At 47.2% G+C, this 17,871-nt stretch overlaps 1 protein-coding gene across 1 annotated transcript; it reads right to left on the reverse strand.

The window, feature by feature from the left end:
* Nucleotides 1-3,534: 3,534 nt before the first annotated feature.
* LOC122941972 (avidin-like) lies at nucleotides 3,535-16,697 on the reverse strand. The gene is made up of 4 exons (XM_044299467.1): nucleotides 16,602-16,697; nucleotides 9,098-9,308; nucleotides 7,189-7,303; nucleotides 3,535-3,589 (listed from the first exon to the last, which is right to left on the reverse strand). The coding sequence occupies exons 1-4, from the start codon at nucleotides 16,695-16,697 to the stop codon at nucleotides 3,535-3,537; spliced, it is 477 nt and encodes a 158-aa protein (XP_044155402.1).
* Between the last annotated feature and the right edge of the window lie 1,174 nt (nucleotides 16,698-17,871).

Consider the following 17,871-nt stretch of genomic DNA (forward strand, 5'->3'; position numbering starts at 1 on the left):
TCAAGGGAATAATTTGTTTCCCTCCTGATCCTTGGGCTTGTTGAAGAAAGATCTCTTGGCCTCTGTTGTGGTCTGAGGCTACCTTTGGCAGGAAACCTGGGTCTAGTTTTAGCATAATCTTATCATCAGTGATGGAAAGGTATGGTTCACGAATAGTGAGCCTGAATCTCTCCTAATCTTTTAGCGGAGGTAATTGCTATAAGGAAAGCAGTCTTAAATGAAAGTAACTTAATTGAACAGTTCTCCAACGGCTCAAACGGGGAACACATAAAGGTTAGCGAGTACGAGATTTAAGTCCCAGGTTGGGGTGCAAGATCTTAAGGTGGGTCTAAGTCTACAGGCAGCTCTTATAAATTGTTTAATCCAGTGTTTCCCAACCAGTGTGCCTCCAGCTGTTGCAAAACTACAACTCCCAGCATGCCCACACAGCCAAAGACTGTCCAGGCATGCTGGGAGTTGTAGTTTTGCAACAGCTGGAGGCACACTGGTTGGGAAACACTGGTTTAATCCATCTATGGTCTGCCAGGTTGGTATCAAAGAAGGCGCTTAAAGTGGAAATCTGAACCTTTAACTACCTTAAGACCGCCTAACGCACGGATGCGTCCTGGCGGCGGTCGATTCATTCCTCCTGGACGCATCCGTGTGTCATCTCGCGAGATTTCCTGTGAACGCACGCAGGATCAGAAGGTAAGTGAGTGGATCTACAGCCTGCCAGCAGCGATCGTTCGCTGGCAGGCTGTAGATTGATTTTTTTAACCCCTAACAGGTATATTACGCTGTTTGATAACAGCGTCCCTTTTGCTTGGATCGACCACCAGAGGACACAGGTAGCTCAGTAAAGTAGCACCAAACACTACACTCCCCCCTGTCACTTATTAACCATTGATCACCCCCCTATCAGGCTCCATTCAGATGTCCTTATGTGTTTTACGGATCCACGCATCCATGGATCGGATCTGTAAACCACATACGGTTTCAGACATCTGTATGTTTTGTACGGATCCACAAAACACAGATGTCTGAAGGGAGCCTTACAAGGGGGGGGGGGGGGAGAATCAATGACAGGGTGGTGATCACCCCATATAGACTCCCTGATCACTCCCCTGTCATTGATCACCACCCTGTAAGGCTCCATTCAGACATTTTTTTTGCACAAGTTAGCGGAAATTCATTTATTTTTCTTAGTCTCATATTCCACTAACTTGTGTCAAAAAAATAAAATCTCACAGGTGGGCAAAGGGGCCCACATTCCAAAGAGCACCTTTCAGATTTCACAGGCCATTTTCTTACAGATTTCGATTTCAAACTACTTCGCACGCATTTGGGCCCCTAAAATGCCAGGGCAGTATAACTACCCCACAAGTGACCCCATTTTGGAAAGACGACATCCCAAGGTATTTCATGATGGACATAGTGAGTTCATGGAAGTTTTTATTTTTTGTCATAAGTTAGTGGAATATGAGACTTTGTAAGGAAAAAAAAAAATTAAAATCATTTTCCGCTAACTTGACACAAAAAAAATATATAAAATGTTCTATGAACTCACTATACCCATCAGCGAATACCTTAGGGTGTCTACTTTCCGAAATGGGGTCATTTGTGGGGTGTTTGTACTGTCTGGGCATTGTAGAACCTCAGGAAACATGACAGGTGCTCAGAAAGTCAGAGCTGCTTCAAAAAGCAGAAATTCACATTTTTGTACCATAGTTTGTAAATGCTATAACTTTTACCCAAACAATTTTTATTTTTTTAATCAAAGACATGTAGAAGCTTTATCATCAGCGTCATCAGATCCAGAGGAGGAAATGATCTTAGAACGCGGACGTTTGCGAGAGGGCTGGCCTTGGGAATCAGATGGAGCGGCTCTAGCAGCCCCAAGTTCTTCCTGAACCACACATCTAATGCTATCCATAAGGGAGGGTTGCTACTGCTGGATCACATCAGAGATGCATTCTTTACATAGCTTTTTTCATATTCATCAGGCTGTCTTTTAGCGCAAGAAATGCAGCGAGGAGGTTTTTTAACCTTTTTTCTGAGCCTCTTTAGCCTAAAATTAAATATGGAATGGAGGCATCAGTAGATAAGCCCAGGCAGAAACTTCATTAGAATCAATAAGCAGACCCCCAGAGGGATACTTACAGAAGGCAGAGAGGGAGCATCAGGCTCCATAGCAGTTTGCAGATCGGGACCTGACATACTCTGGTAGTAGGAACAGTATACACGGTACTTACAGACCTCAGATCAGCGTTCCATGGCAGTCCGTTTTATTCAAACAGCTCTGCCTTCTGCGCTTTACTTCCGGGTTGCGTCACATGACCGAACCCAGAAGTGACGCACACGCCGGCTGCCGCACAGCTCAACCCACCGGGGAGGAGGAAGTTGCAGCCCGGGAGCAGGCTCCAGACCGAGCCCTCCCGATACACCCCCCAGCCCAGCATACGCACGCGGCCGCCGGAGCTCCGATTGAGCTTCAGGTAAACCAGGAGACAGTCCTTGGACCCTCCTGGAGAAGAAAAATAAAGGGTGTAGGAAACAATTCAATTTCCCATCTTCATCTCCCTGCCAGTCCACAGGGAGACTCCTCTGACCCTGGCCACAGTGGGGACAGGAACACTGAGGTGTGGTGGTAGGAGGGGGCAATTTAACCTTCTGTTTCCTGCCCCCACAGAGGTCATGGGTCAATGTCCTTGTGATATGGGAAATTGCAGCTACATAGTGGATAAGGCCCGTTTCTCCCCTTCATACACTTGCTTTTCTCCTCTCTACAATATAAAAATATATGTAGTTTTTTTTTTATTATTATGTGGCGCCAACAGCACCTAGTGGTGAATGGGTGTAATTACATTGCCAGCCTGATCAATAGGAAATACCATACATTAGATAAATAGGCAGATGTTTAAAGTGTCCCTTTTATACACACACGTGGGACGCTGCATAAGTGTATTACCAATGTAACAGCTTCCTGCTTGTAAGATCCAGGGGGCTGAAAGGCTGACATCCAAGCCATTGGGTCCCCGTCACAGCAGCACGGGAACCCGATGAACACCCGGCAGGATACCGCACATGCCATGGTCAGCACTGATTGCAGCAGTGCAAGGGTTAATGCGCTGGCATCTGTTTTCACCCATCAGTGACTGCCGGACCTCTGCAGCTGATCAGGCGGGTGCAGCTCCTGTGCCCGCCCGGTCAGAGCGCTGTAGCTATACGCAGCTGGGATTTATGACCCCAGTGCCACACATGTATGGTGCTGGTATCCTACAGGCTAAAGACAGTCTAAAACAGCACACTTACTCCTAAAACAGGCAAACACTATTGTAAGTGTGCCCTATTGACATCACACTTCCGGTGAAGTGATCCTTCAGCCTATACCTGATGGACATGTTCTGTGGTATGAGGGGACCTGCAGCTTCCAAAGAGACGTCACTGAGATTCCTAAATGCCTGTCTGTTGGTAGTTCATTGTAGGTTGAGAAGACTTTGGCGCGTGTGGAAAAAACAAACCTACACAAACTGTCAAAAAAGCCTTTATTTGTTCTTAAACCACATGGTGTACATGACATGTCCGTAGGGAAAACACATCTTCACCAATCCTGAAAAAGAATTAAAAAAAATATTAAACAATTGAGTTTTTACCTTTGACAGAGCCCAACTTCAGACTGTATTACACTTGCGTTAATCATTGGCGATCATCTGCTAAAACTGCTTGTCAGCAATCTTTCAGTGCAATACTGCTGTCATTTGCCCAGTCGGGCAATTGTGCTTTTAAGCATGTTTAAGAAATCATAATTGCCGGCGACAGATTATTATGTACGTAATTAGATGGCACAGTCATCTCCTCCGCTAGCGAACAGGTAATCACCAGGAGGGAACACTTCCCTCCTGACAATCACTTGATCGGCCTGTGTAATATGGACTTTAGGACAGGGATGCTCAACCTGCGGCCCTCCAGCTGTTGTAAAACTACAACTCCCATGATGCCCTTCTGTAGGATGAGAGCTGTTGGCTGTCAGGGAATAATGGGAGTTGTAATTTTGCAACAGCTGGAGGGCCACAGGTTGAGCATGCCTGCTTTAGGACCTCTTTACACATGTCAGATTTGAAATAGATTTGGTGCAGCTTTCACACCCGGATCTTCATCAATTCCAAAATTTACCTTCATCTACTACACGTGATTGCCAAGAACCAGCATCATAATCATTACAGCCCCGACCTTGAAGAGTCACATCTACCTGAGAAGAGTCCTGGTTATTAATAATCTCCTGCTCTCACCGCCCATTTGCTGATGATTGGCAGGTCTCTCCTAGAGAGAAAGGGAGAAAACTAGGTAGAAGACTGTCAGCCATCAGCAGGAGAGCAGGACTTTATGTATAACCAGGACTCCTCAGGTGGCCGGGACTCTTTTCCAGGCCCAGTCTGCAAGGATTGATGTCTGTTCTCAACTTTGTCTACTTTATTCTGTCATTAGTTTGATCAGCATAAAGTTGCTGACAGGTTCCCTTTGACAAAGTCGAAACTTGGGCCTCATTCACATGTGGATATTCATGGACTACAGTCTGAAAACCCAGCCTGCCATCCTGAGTGCACGAACACACGGCGTCATTGGTTGCCATGATGCTGTGCGATTTGTGCCACTGCTGTATAGTAACACTCAATCTATATTACTGTACAGCAGCACGAAGCTCACAGCGTCATAGCAACCAATGACAGTGTGCTCATGACGGGTTTTCATGGACCGTGCTCTGTGAAAATCCACATAAGTGTGAATGAGGCCTCATCTATTCTTTCCTTGTACAATCACCTCTGCACAGGTCGCCCATGAGACTGCCATAAAGCATTTATGCCTTGTAAATGCTCAGGCAAGATGTCCGACGTCTACTATATATATATATATATATATATATATATATATATATATATATATATATATATATATATATATATATATATATATATATATATATATATATATCTATATCTATCTATCTATCTGGAAAAAGGACGGCACACCGGTCTTGAAAAAGTAAAAGTGGTTTTAATCAACCTTGCGGTTGATTAAAACCACTTACTTTTTCAAGACCGGTGTGCCGTCCTTTTTCCGGATCCATTGATTGGGGTAAGGAGTCGATTCCCCTGGAACGTGCACCCTATTTTTCCCGTGGAGTAGTCAGTGCCGCCATTTTTCATATATATATATATATATATATATATATATATATATATATATATATATATATATATATATATATATATATATATATATAGTTTTACTATCCAGTTTTAATTGGCAGATACACATTTGGTGACTTTGCTTTAGTGGTCCCATGTTGTAGACGAGTCCAAATTGACAGAAGGGCAACAGCACAAAATACCACAATGCAGCATAAAATGCAGCCCTCACCATACAGAGGACGGTGATACAGTTGAATTCTGGAAGGCACCTGTGGCTGCTGACCAAGTGCTCACGTACACATCTTTAGCATTATTTAAGGCTGAGGGCATCAGTTCATTATGTACCTGCCCAGCGGCTGTGAAGAGGGCTCAGGCAGCCCCCTGGGAAATTTCCCTGCAGGGTCCATTGCCAGTCTGCCCCTTTTTTTTTACAGTTAATCTGGTCCCCTTAGAAATTGAAATACCAGTCAGACAATGAACAAGAGCGATGCAATGCAGATTGTGTGCATGAGGCCTTAGAGTGCAAACAATCATGTATTTTGCAGTCCACAAATTGTGGATTTACAAAATACGGAAGATGTCCTTGTTGCATCTGCATTTTTTGTGGACCCACATTTTGTGGCCAAATATAGGACATGTTCTATCCTTTTGCGGCTCAGACGTATGGATGCAGAAAGAACACGGATAATCTATACTTTCCACATCCGTATATCTGTACTGCAAAAAGATACAATATGCGGATCACGGACCCAAAAACCCCACACAACAAACAGCCACAAAAAAAAAAATACACATCAACCCAAGCGTGGCCAGAGAAGCATCAGCACAGGGACATATTCACACAAGGCAGAATAAAATAAAAATGTATATACTTTAAAGTGCACTACAATATGGATATTAGAGTTTTAGACTGGGAACTCCTTTACAAATGTGCAAGCTGGGTGCAGGGGTTTAAAAAAAAAAAAAAAAAAAAAAAAAAAAAAAGGTAATTAGCCACATATCACCGATTCTCTGGGTCCACTGCTGAGCTCCATTCACATGGTGTAGAAGGAAGGCGTGCAGTGTCCCACTCGTGATCGTGGGCACCGCAAACTAGTTTGTGTTTTATTGTCATATGCCTGTATGCTGCACTTCATCTCATGTCATTCTCCCATGTCACCGATTATACATGCAAGATCCTTTACACAGGCCTCGTTAGGGTGCACTACACTAGTTTCTCCACTAGATGGTTATACACAGTGTTACAGTGTATCTATAGCTTAGCTCAGGCAGAGAAGGAGGCAGAGGCAGAGGCATCTATTTGTGTCCCTTATAGTACCAAATAAGGCCACTTTCACACTTGCGTTCGGTGCGGATCCGTCTGGCGTCTATATGACAAAGAGCCTGTTTTACCTGAGGACTTACAATACCCTACCCCCGTATGCATGAGAGACTATTTCATATCTGGATGTACTAGAGACTGTTTTATACTTGGATGTAACCATTATCTGCAGCAACATTCAGTAAAAGTTATAACCTGGATTGCACCATCCTTGTCTCAGTTTCCAATTCCTCAGTTAACACTACAGTAAATGGTTGTACCACCATAAAAAGGTACTGGCGTCACGACTACAAGGGACCTTGCCATAGGCACATTAATAGACCATGAAGGGCACCTCGAACCCCCATCTGGCCTGTGTCCCTTACACCAGAGAATTCCTGTGCCGTCCTCACGTATGCGAGCCTGCCCAGGGACAACATAACCGTGAGTAACCAGAACTGTATTTACCTCGGCCCACCTATTGCTCACACTGTGACCTCACATATAATTCCCCTGTCGGTCTGGCTGGAGGTGTATGGAGGTGTAGTAGGAAGCTTGATACTGGAACCAGAGTCCCAGTGACAGGCAAGTCTTGTAACCCTTGCACCCTGCCTGTACATATGAAAAAGGGGTTCCTCATCTCTGAAAACCTTAGAAGAGGTCATGATGATTGTTGTAGTATATTCTGCCATTTATTGATCTTGACTGCATCCCGATTACCTCGTTGCCTTCCAGTTATCTTCTACCGTGGCCTTTGATCGCAGCAACCACATAGTTTGCAATACTGGGCAATTTGACATCTGGAAACACTGACCAACCCAAGCAGTGACTGAACCTGCAGCAGTCAAATTAAGAAGCATAAAGTTAGATAATCCATATATTAGAGTCTTGAGGCTGGAGATGAAAACCAATTTGTGCAGGTAAAATCCACAGGAGATTACAATACCATCATGTGGACAAAGTCAAAGCGCCTCCTCACAACAGTTTCACCTGGAAATTAACCTGATTTTTAAATTCTTATTACATCAATTTCTGATGAAAATCACCTCTTTCAATGTAGCAAGGATAAAATCTGCTGCAAAACCTCAAGCTACACATGCGATTTTGCAGCGTCATTTAAGTCATGGGTTATGAAATGAGCCTCCAGAGATGATCTATTACAACCACCAGCAACACCAATGGGCAGAAGGGAGATCCAGGTCTGTCTTTAATATTGATTGGATCCTGGGCAAGAATTTACTTAGGCCCCTGGATCTCACCTTCCCACACCCTAGCATGCAATCACACCCTCCATGTTGTGCAACACTGGACTAGGAAACACCTAGTGGCTGTCTGATGAGTGGCCACTAGAGGTGTTCCTTGGCAGTAATGTAAATACAGCCTTTTTCTGAAAAGGCAGTGTTTACATTAAGTCTTGCAGAGACATGCTATAGACACCAGAACTACTACATTTAGATGTTATGGTTCTGGTGACTATAGTGTCCCTTATAGTACCAAATAAGGCCACTTTCACACTTGTGTTCGGTGCGGATCCGTCTGGTATCTGAACAGACTGGTCCGCACCTATAATGCAAACGCTTGCATCCGTTCAGAACGGATCAGTCTGCATTAGACAGCTTTTTCAGATCTGAGTTTTCACCTTGTGAAAACTCAGATCTGACAGTATATTCTAACAGAGGCGTTCCCATAGTGATGGGGACGCTTCAAGTTAGAATATATTAAGAATGTGTACATAACTGCCCCCTGCTGCCTGGCAGCACCCGATCTCTTACAGGGGGCTGTGATCCACACAATTAAACCCTCACATTAAAATCACTACCCCCCCCCCCAATCATTGGTGGCAGCGGAGAGGTCTGAATTTTAGAAGCATTATACTTACCTGCGCTGTCTGACTGGCTGGGCGCTAGTCCTACTGGTAAGTGACAGGTCTGTGCTATAAGCAATGCACTGCACAGATCCTTCACTTACCAGTAAGAGGAGCGCCCGGCCGGCCACAGACAGCACAGGTAAGTATAATTCTTCTAAAAATTGCTAAGTAACCATGGCAGCCAGGACTGCAGTAGCGTCCTGGTTGCCATGGTTACCGATTGGAGCCCCAGCAATTAAACTGAGACTCCGATCAGAACTCTCTGCCGCCACCAGTTATGGGGGGGCTGCACTGGCCACCAATGAATTTAATACAGGGGAGCCGCACTGGTGCTGGATGAAGCAGGAATAGGGTGCCAGGGCAGTGCCATACATAAACTATACCTACTTGTCCCGCTTTGTGTCAAGTTGCAGGCTACGGTAGGCTCCAGTTAGGTGGTGCGCAAGTCTGAATCCCGATACCCTCCCAGTCCCAGCTGCGATCCCTCAGGTCTCGCAATAAGATACGGAATATAATTCAATAGAAAAAACTGCTGTGGCCCCTTCCCCAGAGCAATTGGACCCAGGGCAGCTGCCCCTTTTGCCCTGCGTTAAAGACAGCCCCTGGGAGATCCATCTACAGAGGTTCACATTCAAAAACTGTAGAGGAAGCCACCGAGGTGCCATCATTACAGCAGACTAGGACCAAAGCAGTCACATTCTCTCTCCCCCCCCCCCCTCAAAAAAATAAATAAATTTTAGATTCAGACAACCATCTCCTTACCCACTTTCCAGTTTATGGACATTGTGAAGGTTGGTTCATCTCCTTGTCCTATGAGCCCCAACAGTTCACCAGTTATGTGGTCACCTGCGGAATGGGGGGCAAGCTGTACAGAAGACTGCAGGGATCCTTTAAGCCGAAATCCTTCAGCGGTGATATTTAGCAGTGATCCCAGGGTATTTACCCAGACTCCGGTCAAATTACACCGAGCTCCCTGCTGGCATAAGAAATCTGAGGGTTACTAAATCAGGTTCTTCCACCCATAAAATACAGCCTTATAACAGGGGTATTTAGACAGCCCAGTCATGTAGTATTCAAGCCTGCCCCTTGTGGACGAGATCTTAGAGGACCTTTTATCATTGACATATCCCAATTATGGTATTGCCTTGTAGGGTGGCCCCCACTGATGCCATGTTTTTTTCCCCCCCCCTTTCAAAAAGCCCTCCCCATTCGTCCGCTGTGCCCCCCCCCCCCCCCCGATGATTTGGCGCGTTGTATTATAATGAGCAGTATGCTCGCAATGGGGAGGAGAGTCTTCTGCTGTGGGTGTCCTTCTCCCTGGCTGTGAGTGCTATCCAATCAGAGTGGACCGCTCACAGCCAAGGAGTAGGAATCCACTGATTGGATTGCACTCACAGCCAGGGAGAAGGAGATGCCCACAGCAGAAGACTGTCTCCTCCCCATTGCAAGTATGCTGCTCATTATAATAGTGTGCCAGATCGGGGGGGGGGGGGGGGCTTTAAAAAATAAAAGAAAATAGCATCAGTGGGGGCTGCCCTACAAGGCAATACCATAATTGGGCCATGTCAAAACTGATGAAAGGTCCTCTTTAACCAAATATCAGCATTCGTCCTAAGGTCCAAGATCTTGTCAGTCATGTTAGACATCTTCCTGCATCTGGAAAAAAAATCACGTGTCCATGGCAAGTTAACTTAAAAGGAAGCCATTATAAAACCAGTTCATAAATCATTCAACTGGGCATGGATTTACTGCACGTTGCTACGGTTGTAGCACATCATTGAGGCAAGGTATGCAAATTTATGGCCTATGAGATAGTGGACAAACAGGTGGTCACGAAATGATGACATTGAGTTTATCATGTGCCAGCAACTCATGCCACAGGCCAGAAGAGACCTGTGGCCTGCATCACATGCAACACGCCAGACCTGCAGGGTATAGCGAAGTGAGGTCATGGTTATGGGCAATCGAGGGTTGCTCACTGTATTGGAGAACCCTGGGCAGGCATGTGGCAGTGAAGGAGAGGTAGACAGTTCCTCTGGGGCACTCTGTATGTAGGGACCAGGCCTGATGGTGGATGAGGTGCCCTGGATGTTTTCCAGGGTATTTTGAGTGCCTGGGGCAAGGTCCCTTTAAGGTTCGTGACGCCAGTGCCTTTGACGGTGGCACACCGGTTGATAGTTGGAATAAGTGAGGTACACAGGTGGTATAGTGAACCAAACGTTGCTTTACTAAACAGTCCAACTTTGTACATCAGATGGTAACAGTCTTTTAGATCACAGCTTTACAAGCAGGCTTATTCCACAAGATGGCAGGTATTGATTATGCAAGATACTCAGAGGGTAAATCCACAATGCACTCAGAATCAGGTTGTACCTTTCCTCAGAAATAGCGTACACTGTTCCTTCTAGAACTCCTGTCTGGCTTTCTATCCCAAGGCCCGGATGCCTAAATGGTGGCTTAAATCCTTGGTAAATATATCTTCCTCTGGTATTAATTCAATCCTTGCTTTACTTTCTAGCGCATCTGCCCATCAGGGTTACTTATCTTTCCCTGTGATTTCCTTACTTGTCTGGTGAATGACTGAGTTTCTCCCAGGAGGTTCTGTCCTGCTACTGGGGTGTCTTCAGAGCTAACTAAGGCTCTCTTGGCTTCAGGCAGGCTAGGTCTCCTCACTAGCCTCCTGGTCATAGCTAGCAGCCAGGGCTATCAAGCTGCATGTCAGGAGGAGGCCTTCTAACCTCTGTCTTCTCAGACTCCTGACTCTGCACTAACTCTCCCTGTCTAGGCCTGGACATTTATACTAGGGGCTCCCTATCTCCCTCTAGTGTCTGGGATGTCTAACTACACCCAACTAGGCCTGCTATTGCATCATACAGGGGTACATTGCATATAAAACACATTAGAACATACATTAAAAGCACAATTAAATATAACATTTCTGTCCCTTGTGAGTAGGAGTAACACACACACCAATTGACCCTTGTGTAGTGCCCACCCATACCTAGTGGGACACTACACACAGATGGCTGCAAGGAGTCAGGTGAGCATTGCGTTTTGTTTTTAAGTCACTCTAGGAGGAAGGTAGTACTGAGGCACTATGTGGGGGCATTATAACTACAGGGTGTTGCTAGACATACTGAGGCACTATAGCATACCTACTGCAGGCACTTCTGAGAGACATTATTATTATCTACTGGGAGGCTACTACAAGGAGCATTAAGCCTATTGGAGGTACTACAGGGGTCATTAAACCTACAGGGCACTATAGGGAGAACTCTCAGGGGTGCACATAGCAGTTTGTTTTTGCCTCAGGCAGCAGAAAGGCTATCACCTCACCTCATTGGTGGTGCACCCCCTGAGAATTCTGTATCTGGTGGTACCTGAGGGGGCATTATAACTACAAGGAGCACTTCAGATTTAAGACAGCATAACTGTGCCATAAATTAGGTACATCTGTGGCAGACATGCACCTGGGAGAAAAACCACTCCACTTCCTGAGTGAAGAATTATTTTCCTGAGTGGAGTAGTCCTTCCCCAACAATTCCAGGCATAAATACACTTTAGTCGATCTGCCAGGATCCATGTCCAAGCTCTGGCTGCTCTCAGGTGTCGAATGTGGTGATAAAAATGTGAGAAAATACTGTCATAGGTGCAAGGGCACAAAAACCAGTGCTGTGTGTTATTGGGAACTGTTTCTAGTGGGTTGTATGGCTTCTAAAATCTGTCCTGTGGTTTGAGACCATCTCTGTTCTGAATGTGGCTCCAGGGCTGGCGGCAAACTGGGCAATTGCCAGGGCCTCCATGGTCTAAGGGCCCCCCTGCTTCAGTGCTGCTGTTCAGCTGAACGTCTGCGGAAGCAAACGGGTGGACAGCTGAAAAGCTACACTTTACAATGCAGTGTAAGGCCCCCTCCCTGGACACACAACACAAGTCATTACTACAGTGCTGCTCTAAAAACTGACAGCTCCGGAAACCAGCAACATAGAGCTGTCCGGTTCATGAACAAATCGTTCTTTTGAATAGATTCTCTTCACTGAACTGGAGGAGTCAATTCATCTGAGCGGATCTGTTTGAAGCAGCTCAGTGATTAGCATCATGTTACACAAGACCTGCTGCTACGAGTGAAAGCCAGGCTTTTGCCAGCCACGCCCCTCCCAGCCCACCTCTATGCAGTGACCAGGTGCGGGTGGATAACATTCTGTATTTGTCGTGACGCCAATTGCAGCGTGCGCAGGGTACTATCCCAGGGCCCTTCCAAGGTGTTATAACGCACGTCCCAGATTAGGAATGCCAGAGTGGTGTAACGGCTTACAGTCTCTGTAGAGTAGTGGGAATTGTGTCTGTCTCCCACCTGGGTACAGCTGGACTCCCGGCTCACTTGCAATAAATTTGAGTGTAGTGATAGGAGTAATATAGGGATTTTGCTGAGTAAAATGATGTCCAGACCTTTAGATGAAGTTCAAAAGTTTTTTACTGTTTAAGCTGTATACAAGTTTGGTCCCAGCAGGTTTTAGCAAGGATTGGCAGAAATAAATATTTCTGCTTTAAATTTGGAGCTTGCAGGATAAGTCGTCTGCTTGGTAGCTCAGCAATTGTGGCAGGAATTATTCTGCACTTTTCTGTAACTTCTGCTTTGTGGGGACAGACTAGCTGAGGAGGAATGGCTTCTCCTAGGTCTCGGGACTTAACTCAGATTCTCAGGGGATGCTTTCTTCCTGAAATGCTGGAGGTTGTAGTTTCTGCTTTCTTCATCCAGCTGAGGCTGAAGGTGCTCAGACTGGGAATATGACCAAGTGCAGTGTCCCAGGGGGTCAGTAGTGTATGCTGGGCTTTGTAGTGCAGATTGACTCACTAACCTGGGATCCACTGTCGTCTTCAATTGGGGCAAATACTGGAACAGGCAGGTATTTAACAGTTCGTGACGCCAGTGTCAATTAAACGGTGACACGCCGTGTATGGTATTGTAGAAGAATGAAGCAAGCATAGGATAGCCAACAAAAACTGGAACTTTTACTGAATATCAGTGAATACAGCTGGTTCTTGGGAGTACAGAATGGCCGGTCTTAGCAATGTATTATACAGAGTGTTGATTACAGGAGATGCAGTACAGACGGCTTGCACACGATTCCTGACTGGTCCTGCTACATGTGACTTTCTCTCCAAGGTCTAATGCCCTTTATCTGGCGTACCCTTGAAGCTGTCCTTATCTAGTACCTCCTCTGTTATCTTGAGTACCTCTTGCTTTATCTGATCGGCCTCTGTGGTATTCTGTGTCTTCAGGCTGTTTAGCTATGCCCTTCTGACTTCTATGCATACGGACTCAGGAGGGAAACCCTCTCTGAACTGAGTCTGGAAACTTCTACACTTCCTGAGCTAGGCCCTAGCCTATTTATACTGAACTGGGGGCTCCCTCTGCTGGCTGTGATAAGGATTGCCGGTAACCGGCCTGACTGGCTTAAAGGGAACTACACACTCAAATCTAGCAGTGTCGGGTAGCCTACCCGTATGCTGCACAAGTCTCAGATGAGACCAGGTCCTTGCTGTCTTCCCTATACAGGGGTCAACTAAAATCTGGTTCTAACTAGTATTTGCCTCCCTTGCTGCAGGAAGACAGAATAGCCCACCTCTCTTCAAAGAGGGGGCAGAATAGAACATTACCGGCGGCGTATTGTCAAGTTGTTTTACCTCCCACTCCCCTCCTTCCCCAAATAAAGACAACTCCTCCGGTGGATTTTTTGGGCCACAGCAGCCATTTATATATTAATAGTTTAAGCATTAATAACATATCACCAATCCAAGGCCTTCCCAGACCACAGAAACATGCCCAGCATGGAGAGGGTCCATGGAGCCCCGTAAAATGCCAGCTCGGAGGCAGAACCGGTAACCATGGGCAACAACCGTGGGGCAGATACCTGCCATATCACACCCCAACATCCAATACCTGGGGAGTCCAGAGCCCCTTTGGCTCCCTGCCCACCACCTCCAAGGACCCACCCCCGCCATGGCCACTATGACAATGCCATCCCTGCTGGACCAAAATCCACATCAACTTTGACCGCCGCTAGCTTCCCTTCCCAACCAGCAGCCAACGGGTGGGTGGGAGGGGGCTGCTGCAAGACTGTTGTCCCACACGAGACAACCCTGATCCCGCCTCCCGCTGCCCTTTTTAAACCTTACACTCCATCCTTGCAATACCCCTTAACCCCGAGCCTCCCAACTCACTCACAACGCCTGTCATGCCAGGCCTACCCCCAGTCTTGCAGCTTTAAGTCCGGCCTGTGTTGGATTGTTCCACTCTGAACTGCCATAACATTAAGACTACCTCTGCCAATATGTTGCTGCCACCTACTGGTAAACAGGCAGTATTACATAAACAATGGCATTTAACATGGATTTGTATGCACATTTGTGGAAAACATAAGATGACAGTATAAAGCTCTTAAAAGATAGTAGCGGAGTAGAACGTAGTAACACACAAGTCTGGGGTGTTACACCTGCAACCAATCAGATCTGTCTAAGGGTACTTTCACACTAGCGTTTGTTTTCCGTTATGTCACAGGAGCTAAATACGGGAAATAAACTGATCAGTTTAAGGGTCCATTCACACGTTTGAAAAAAAAAAAAAAAAAAAAAAAAAAAAAAAAAGTCTGCATCCGTTCCACAATTTTGCGGAATGGGTGCAGACCCATTCATTCTCTATGGGCCCAGACGTGAAGCGGAGAGCACACTATGTGCTCTCTGCTCCCGCATCTGCGGAGCGCGGCCCTGAACTTCCGTTCTGCAGCTCCGCAAGAGATAGAACATGTCCTATTCTTGTCCACAGCTGCAGACAATAGGCGTTTCTATAGCGGGTGCTTTCTGGGTGGATCCGCAACACCACGGACGTGTGAATGGACCCTTATCCTAATGCATTCTGAAGAGAGAGCATTCCAGTCAGTCCCTCTTACTCTTTTTGGACGGAGAAAATCTCAGCATGCTGCAGTTCTCTCAGGCCAAAAATACTGAACACTTGCCGGAATGCCGGATTTGGCATTAATTTACATTGAAGTGTATTAGTGCTGGATCCGGCATTAAGTGTTCTGGCAAAACTGATCCGGATTTTCTGGTCTGCGCAAAGCTTTAAAAATGAAAAAATTTAATACTGGATCTGTTTTTCCAGATGACACCAGAGACTGATCCGGTATTTCAATGCATTTGTCAGATGGATCTGTCTGCATCTGGATTGCCGGATCCGGCAGGCAGTTCTGCGTGGCGCCGAGGGGGTTACGTGAAGGCGACAGACTGGGAAGACGGAGACAAAGGGTTAAGGCGATTCAGCAGCTAGCAGTTTAAAGGTGGAAGTTCCAATATACAAGGGGGGGGGGGGGGGGGTAGCTCCCCAGACTGGGTGGGCGGATTATTATATTTTAGGGTTTCTCAAGCTTATCCTCCCCCTTCCCCCGATTGGTTGCCGTAAGTGGTAGGTGCTACACAGGGTTAAATAGGGGTTGCGGCAGGGCTCTGCCTCTTCCTCTACGGCTCCAGCAGGCAGCTCTGCTCAGCAGGTATGGCCACAGAGGATCAGCTTTTTGCAGCGCTTGCTGCATATTTGCAAAATGAGGGCCCGGCTTTTCTTGCCCACATGTTTGCGGGCTTACAAGCTCCTCAGCCACCTATTCCCCCGCCCGTTGCTTGAGCACTACCATCGGAGCAGCCGGCCCATCAGAAATACCCGCCCGACTCAGTCCCTCTCTTGCCCCTGTACCTTGCCGTACCAGGAGCCGGCGGCAGCAGCAGCGTGAGGATCCTTCGGCTTCCAGGGTTTGGAGGACTCCAGCGCTTCGGCCTGCACGTCAGCAGGCCACGCCCACCACTCACCAACTTCCGGTGCCGCGGGACCAGCAGCTTCAGTTCCCGCCGGCCGTGTCTCAGCCCCTCCTCCCTGCTCCCCCTGCACAGCTCAATATGGGCAACCGTCACAGCGAGCGCTCCTCTGCTGAGGAGAATGCAACCATAGCGCAGGCTTCTGTCCCTACAGTGGAAGCTGTAGTTACTACTTCTGAGGCTTTATCACCGCTGGTGACGCAGCTCATACCACAGAGCATGCCCCCTTCAGGCCCTCCAATGCAGCTGCCTACTAGTGGTGTTCCTACCCCCCAGCCACTGTTGCAGTCAAACCCCCCTTTGCTTCTCACACCAATTGCATCTGCCAATGTACAGATGACCATTCCGGCTACCGCTCCTGGACAGGAGGCTGCCCCACGCTATCCTTCCCAGCATAGATCACCTGCAGTTTCCCACGACCTCCGAGAAAGGCGCAGGTCGGGTTCTCACCGTTACCGCCATGCATCCAGAGCCCATAGCCGTAGTAGCTGTTCGACATTGTCTAGATCGGCAAGATGGAGGTAGCCTTCGTCTTCAGAGTGGAGCTCCTGCGGCTCGGATTCCGGCAGGTCACATTCTCGGAGTTCGCGGGCCCCTAGATGTCAGTCAAGGCCTTCCCGCGTGGCAGAGCCTGCCAGCGCTGTTCCAACAACGGTTCCTCAGGCGAGTTTAGTCACTCCTACACATCAGAATCCAGCTACCGGTGTGTACAATTTTACTGGGGCATGGGGCGCAGATACAGTAGCCAAAGGTTTGGTCCCTGCGCTTAGGGCCTTGCTAGCGCAATTAGACCCCGGTGCTTCTGACACAGCCCTCCACAGAGGCTTCTCTGTCCAGCAAACCCAGACCTAGCGATCATAAGGAATCCATATTTTGCGGCTTAACGCCGTTGGGAGCCCACCTAGATGATGACACCAAAAATAAAATATGGGCTAACCAATATATTGACATCTGGTCGTTAATTTCTGTGGATCAGCATACGGTGGACAAAGAGGCACCCCAATGCTGAGTGTTTTATTGACCGCAGACCAAAAAGGTGGCTCGTACCATAGGTAGTTGGATACAAGCATTTGCGGTTTTAGGTTACACCATGGCTCAGCGCTGGCCTGAACTCTCGGCGGACCTTTTAGTCTACATGGACTCTATCTATAGTGCGTTTAAGGCGCATGGCGGTTCTGCTTGGTGGCGGTACAACGAAGAGTTCCGCCGAAGGTTGGCTTTACAACCTGATATAGGTTGGGAGGTAAAAGCAGCAGATCTATGGCTTAGTCTTATGATGTCACAGAGAACGCATCCCTTTCCTCCCACGGCCACTGCTCCCTCAGCAAATGCATACGGCGCAGTGGCCGTGCGCAGGCCAGGAGCCTGCTGATTATATAACGAGGGACATTGTAAATTTTTTGCCCTATGCAAGTACAAGCATGAGTGTTCCGTCTGCGGAGGCTCACATGCTACTATCCGATGCCAGCGCCAGTACATAAAGCCCACACTTCTGCCGGAGGGAAAGACCCCAATGAGCGTGCACGCAATGTCCCCTTGGCTAGACCAGTACCCCAATGAGCAGGTGGCCGCTCAACTGCGTTCTGGTTTCACATCAGGTTTTTTCATTCCATTTTATTTCTCTTCCCTACCCACAATTTCTGATAATTTGAAGTCTGCAAAGGATAACCCGG

The sequence above is a fragment of the Bufo gargarizans genome, chromosome 6 (assembly GCF_014858855.1).
Source record: "Bufo gargarizans isolate SCDJY-AF-19 chromosome 6, ASM1485885v1, whole genome shotgun sequence".
In the NCBI taxonomy this organism is placed as follows: Eukaryota; Metazoa; Chordata; class Amphibia; order Anura; family Bufonidae; genus Bufo; species Bufo gargarizans.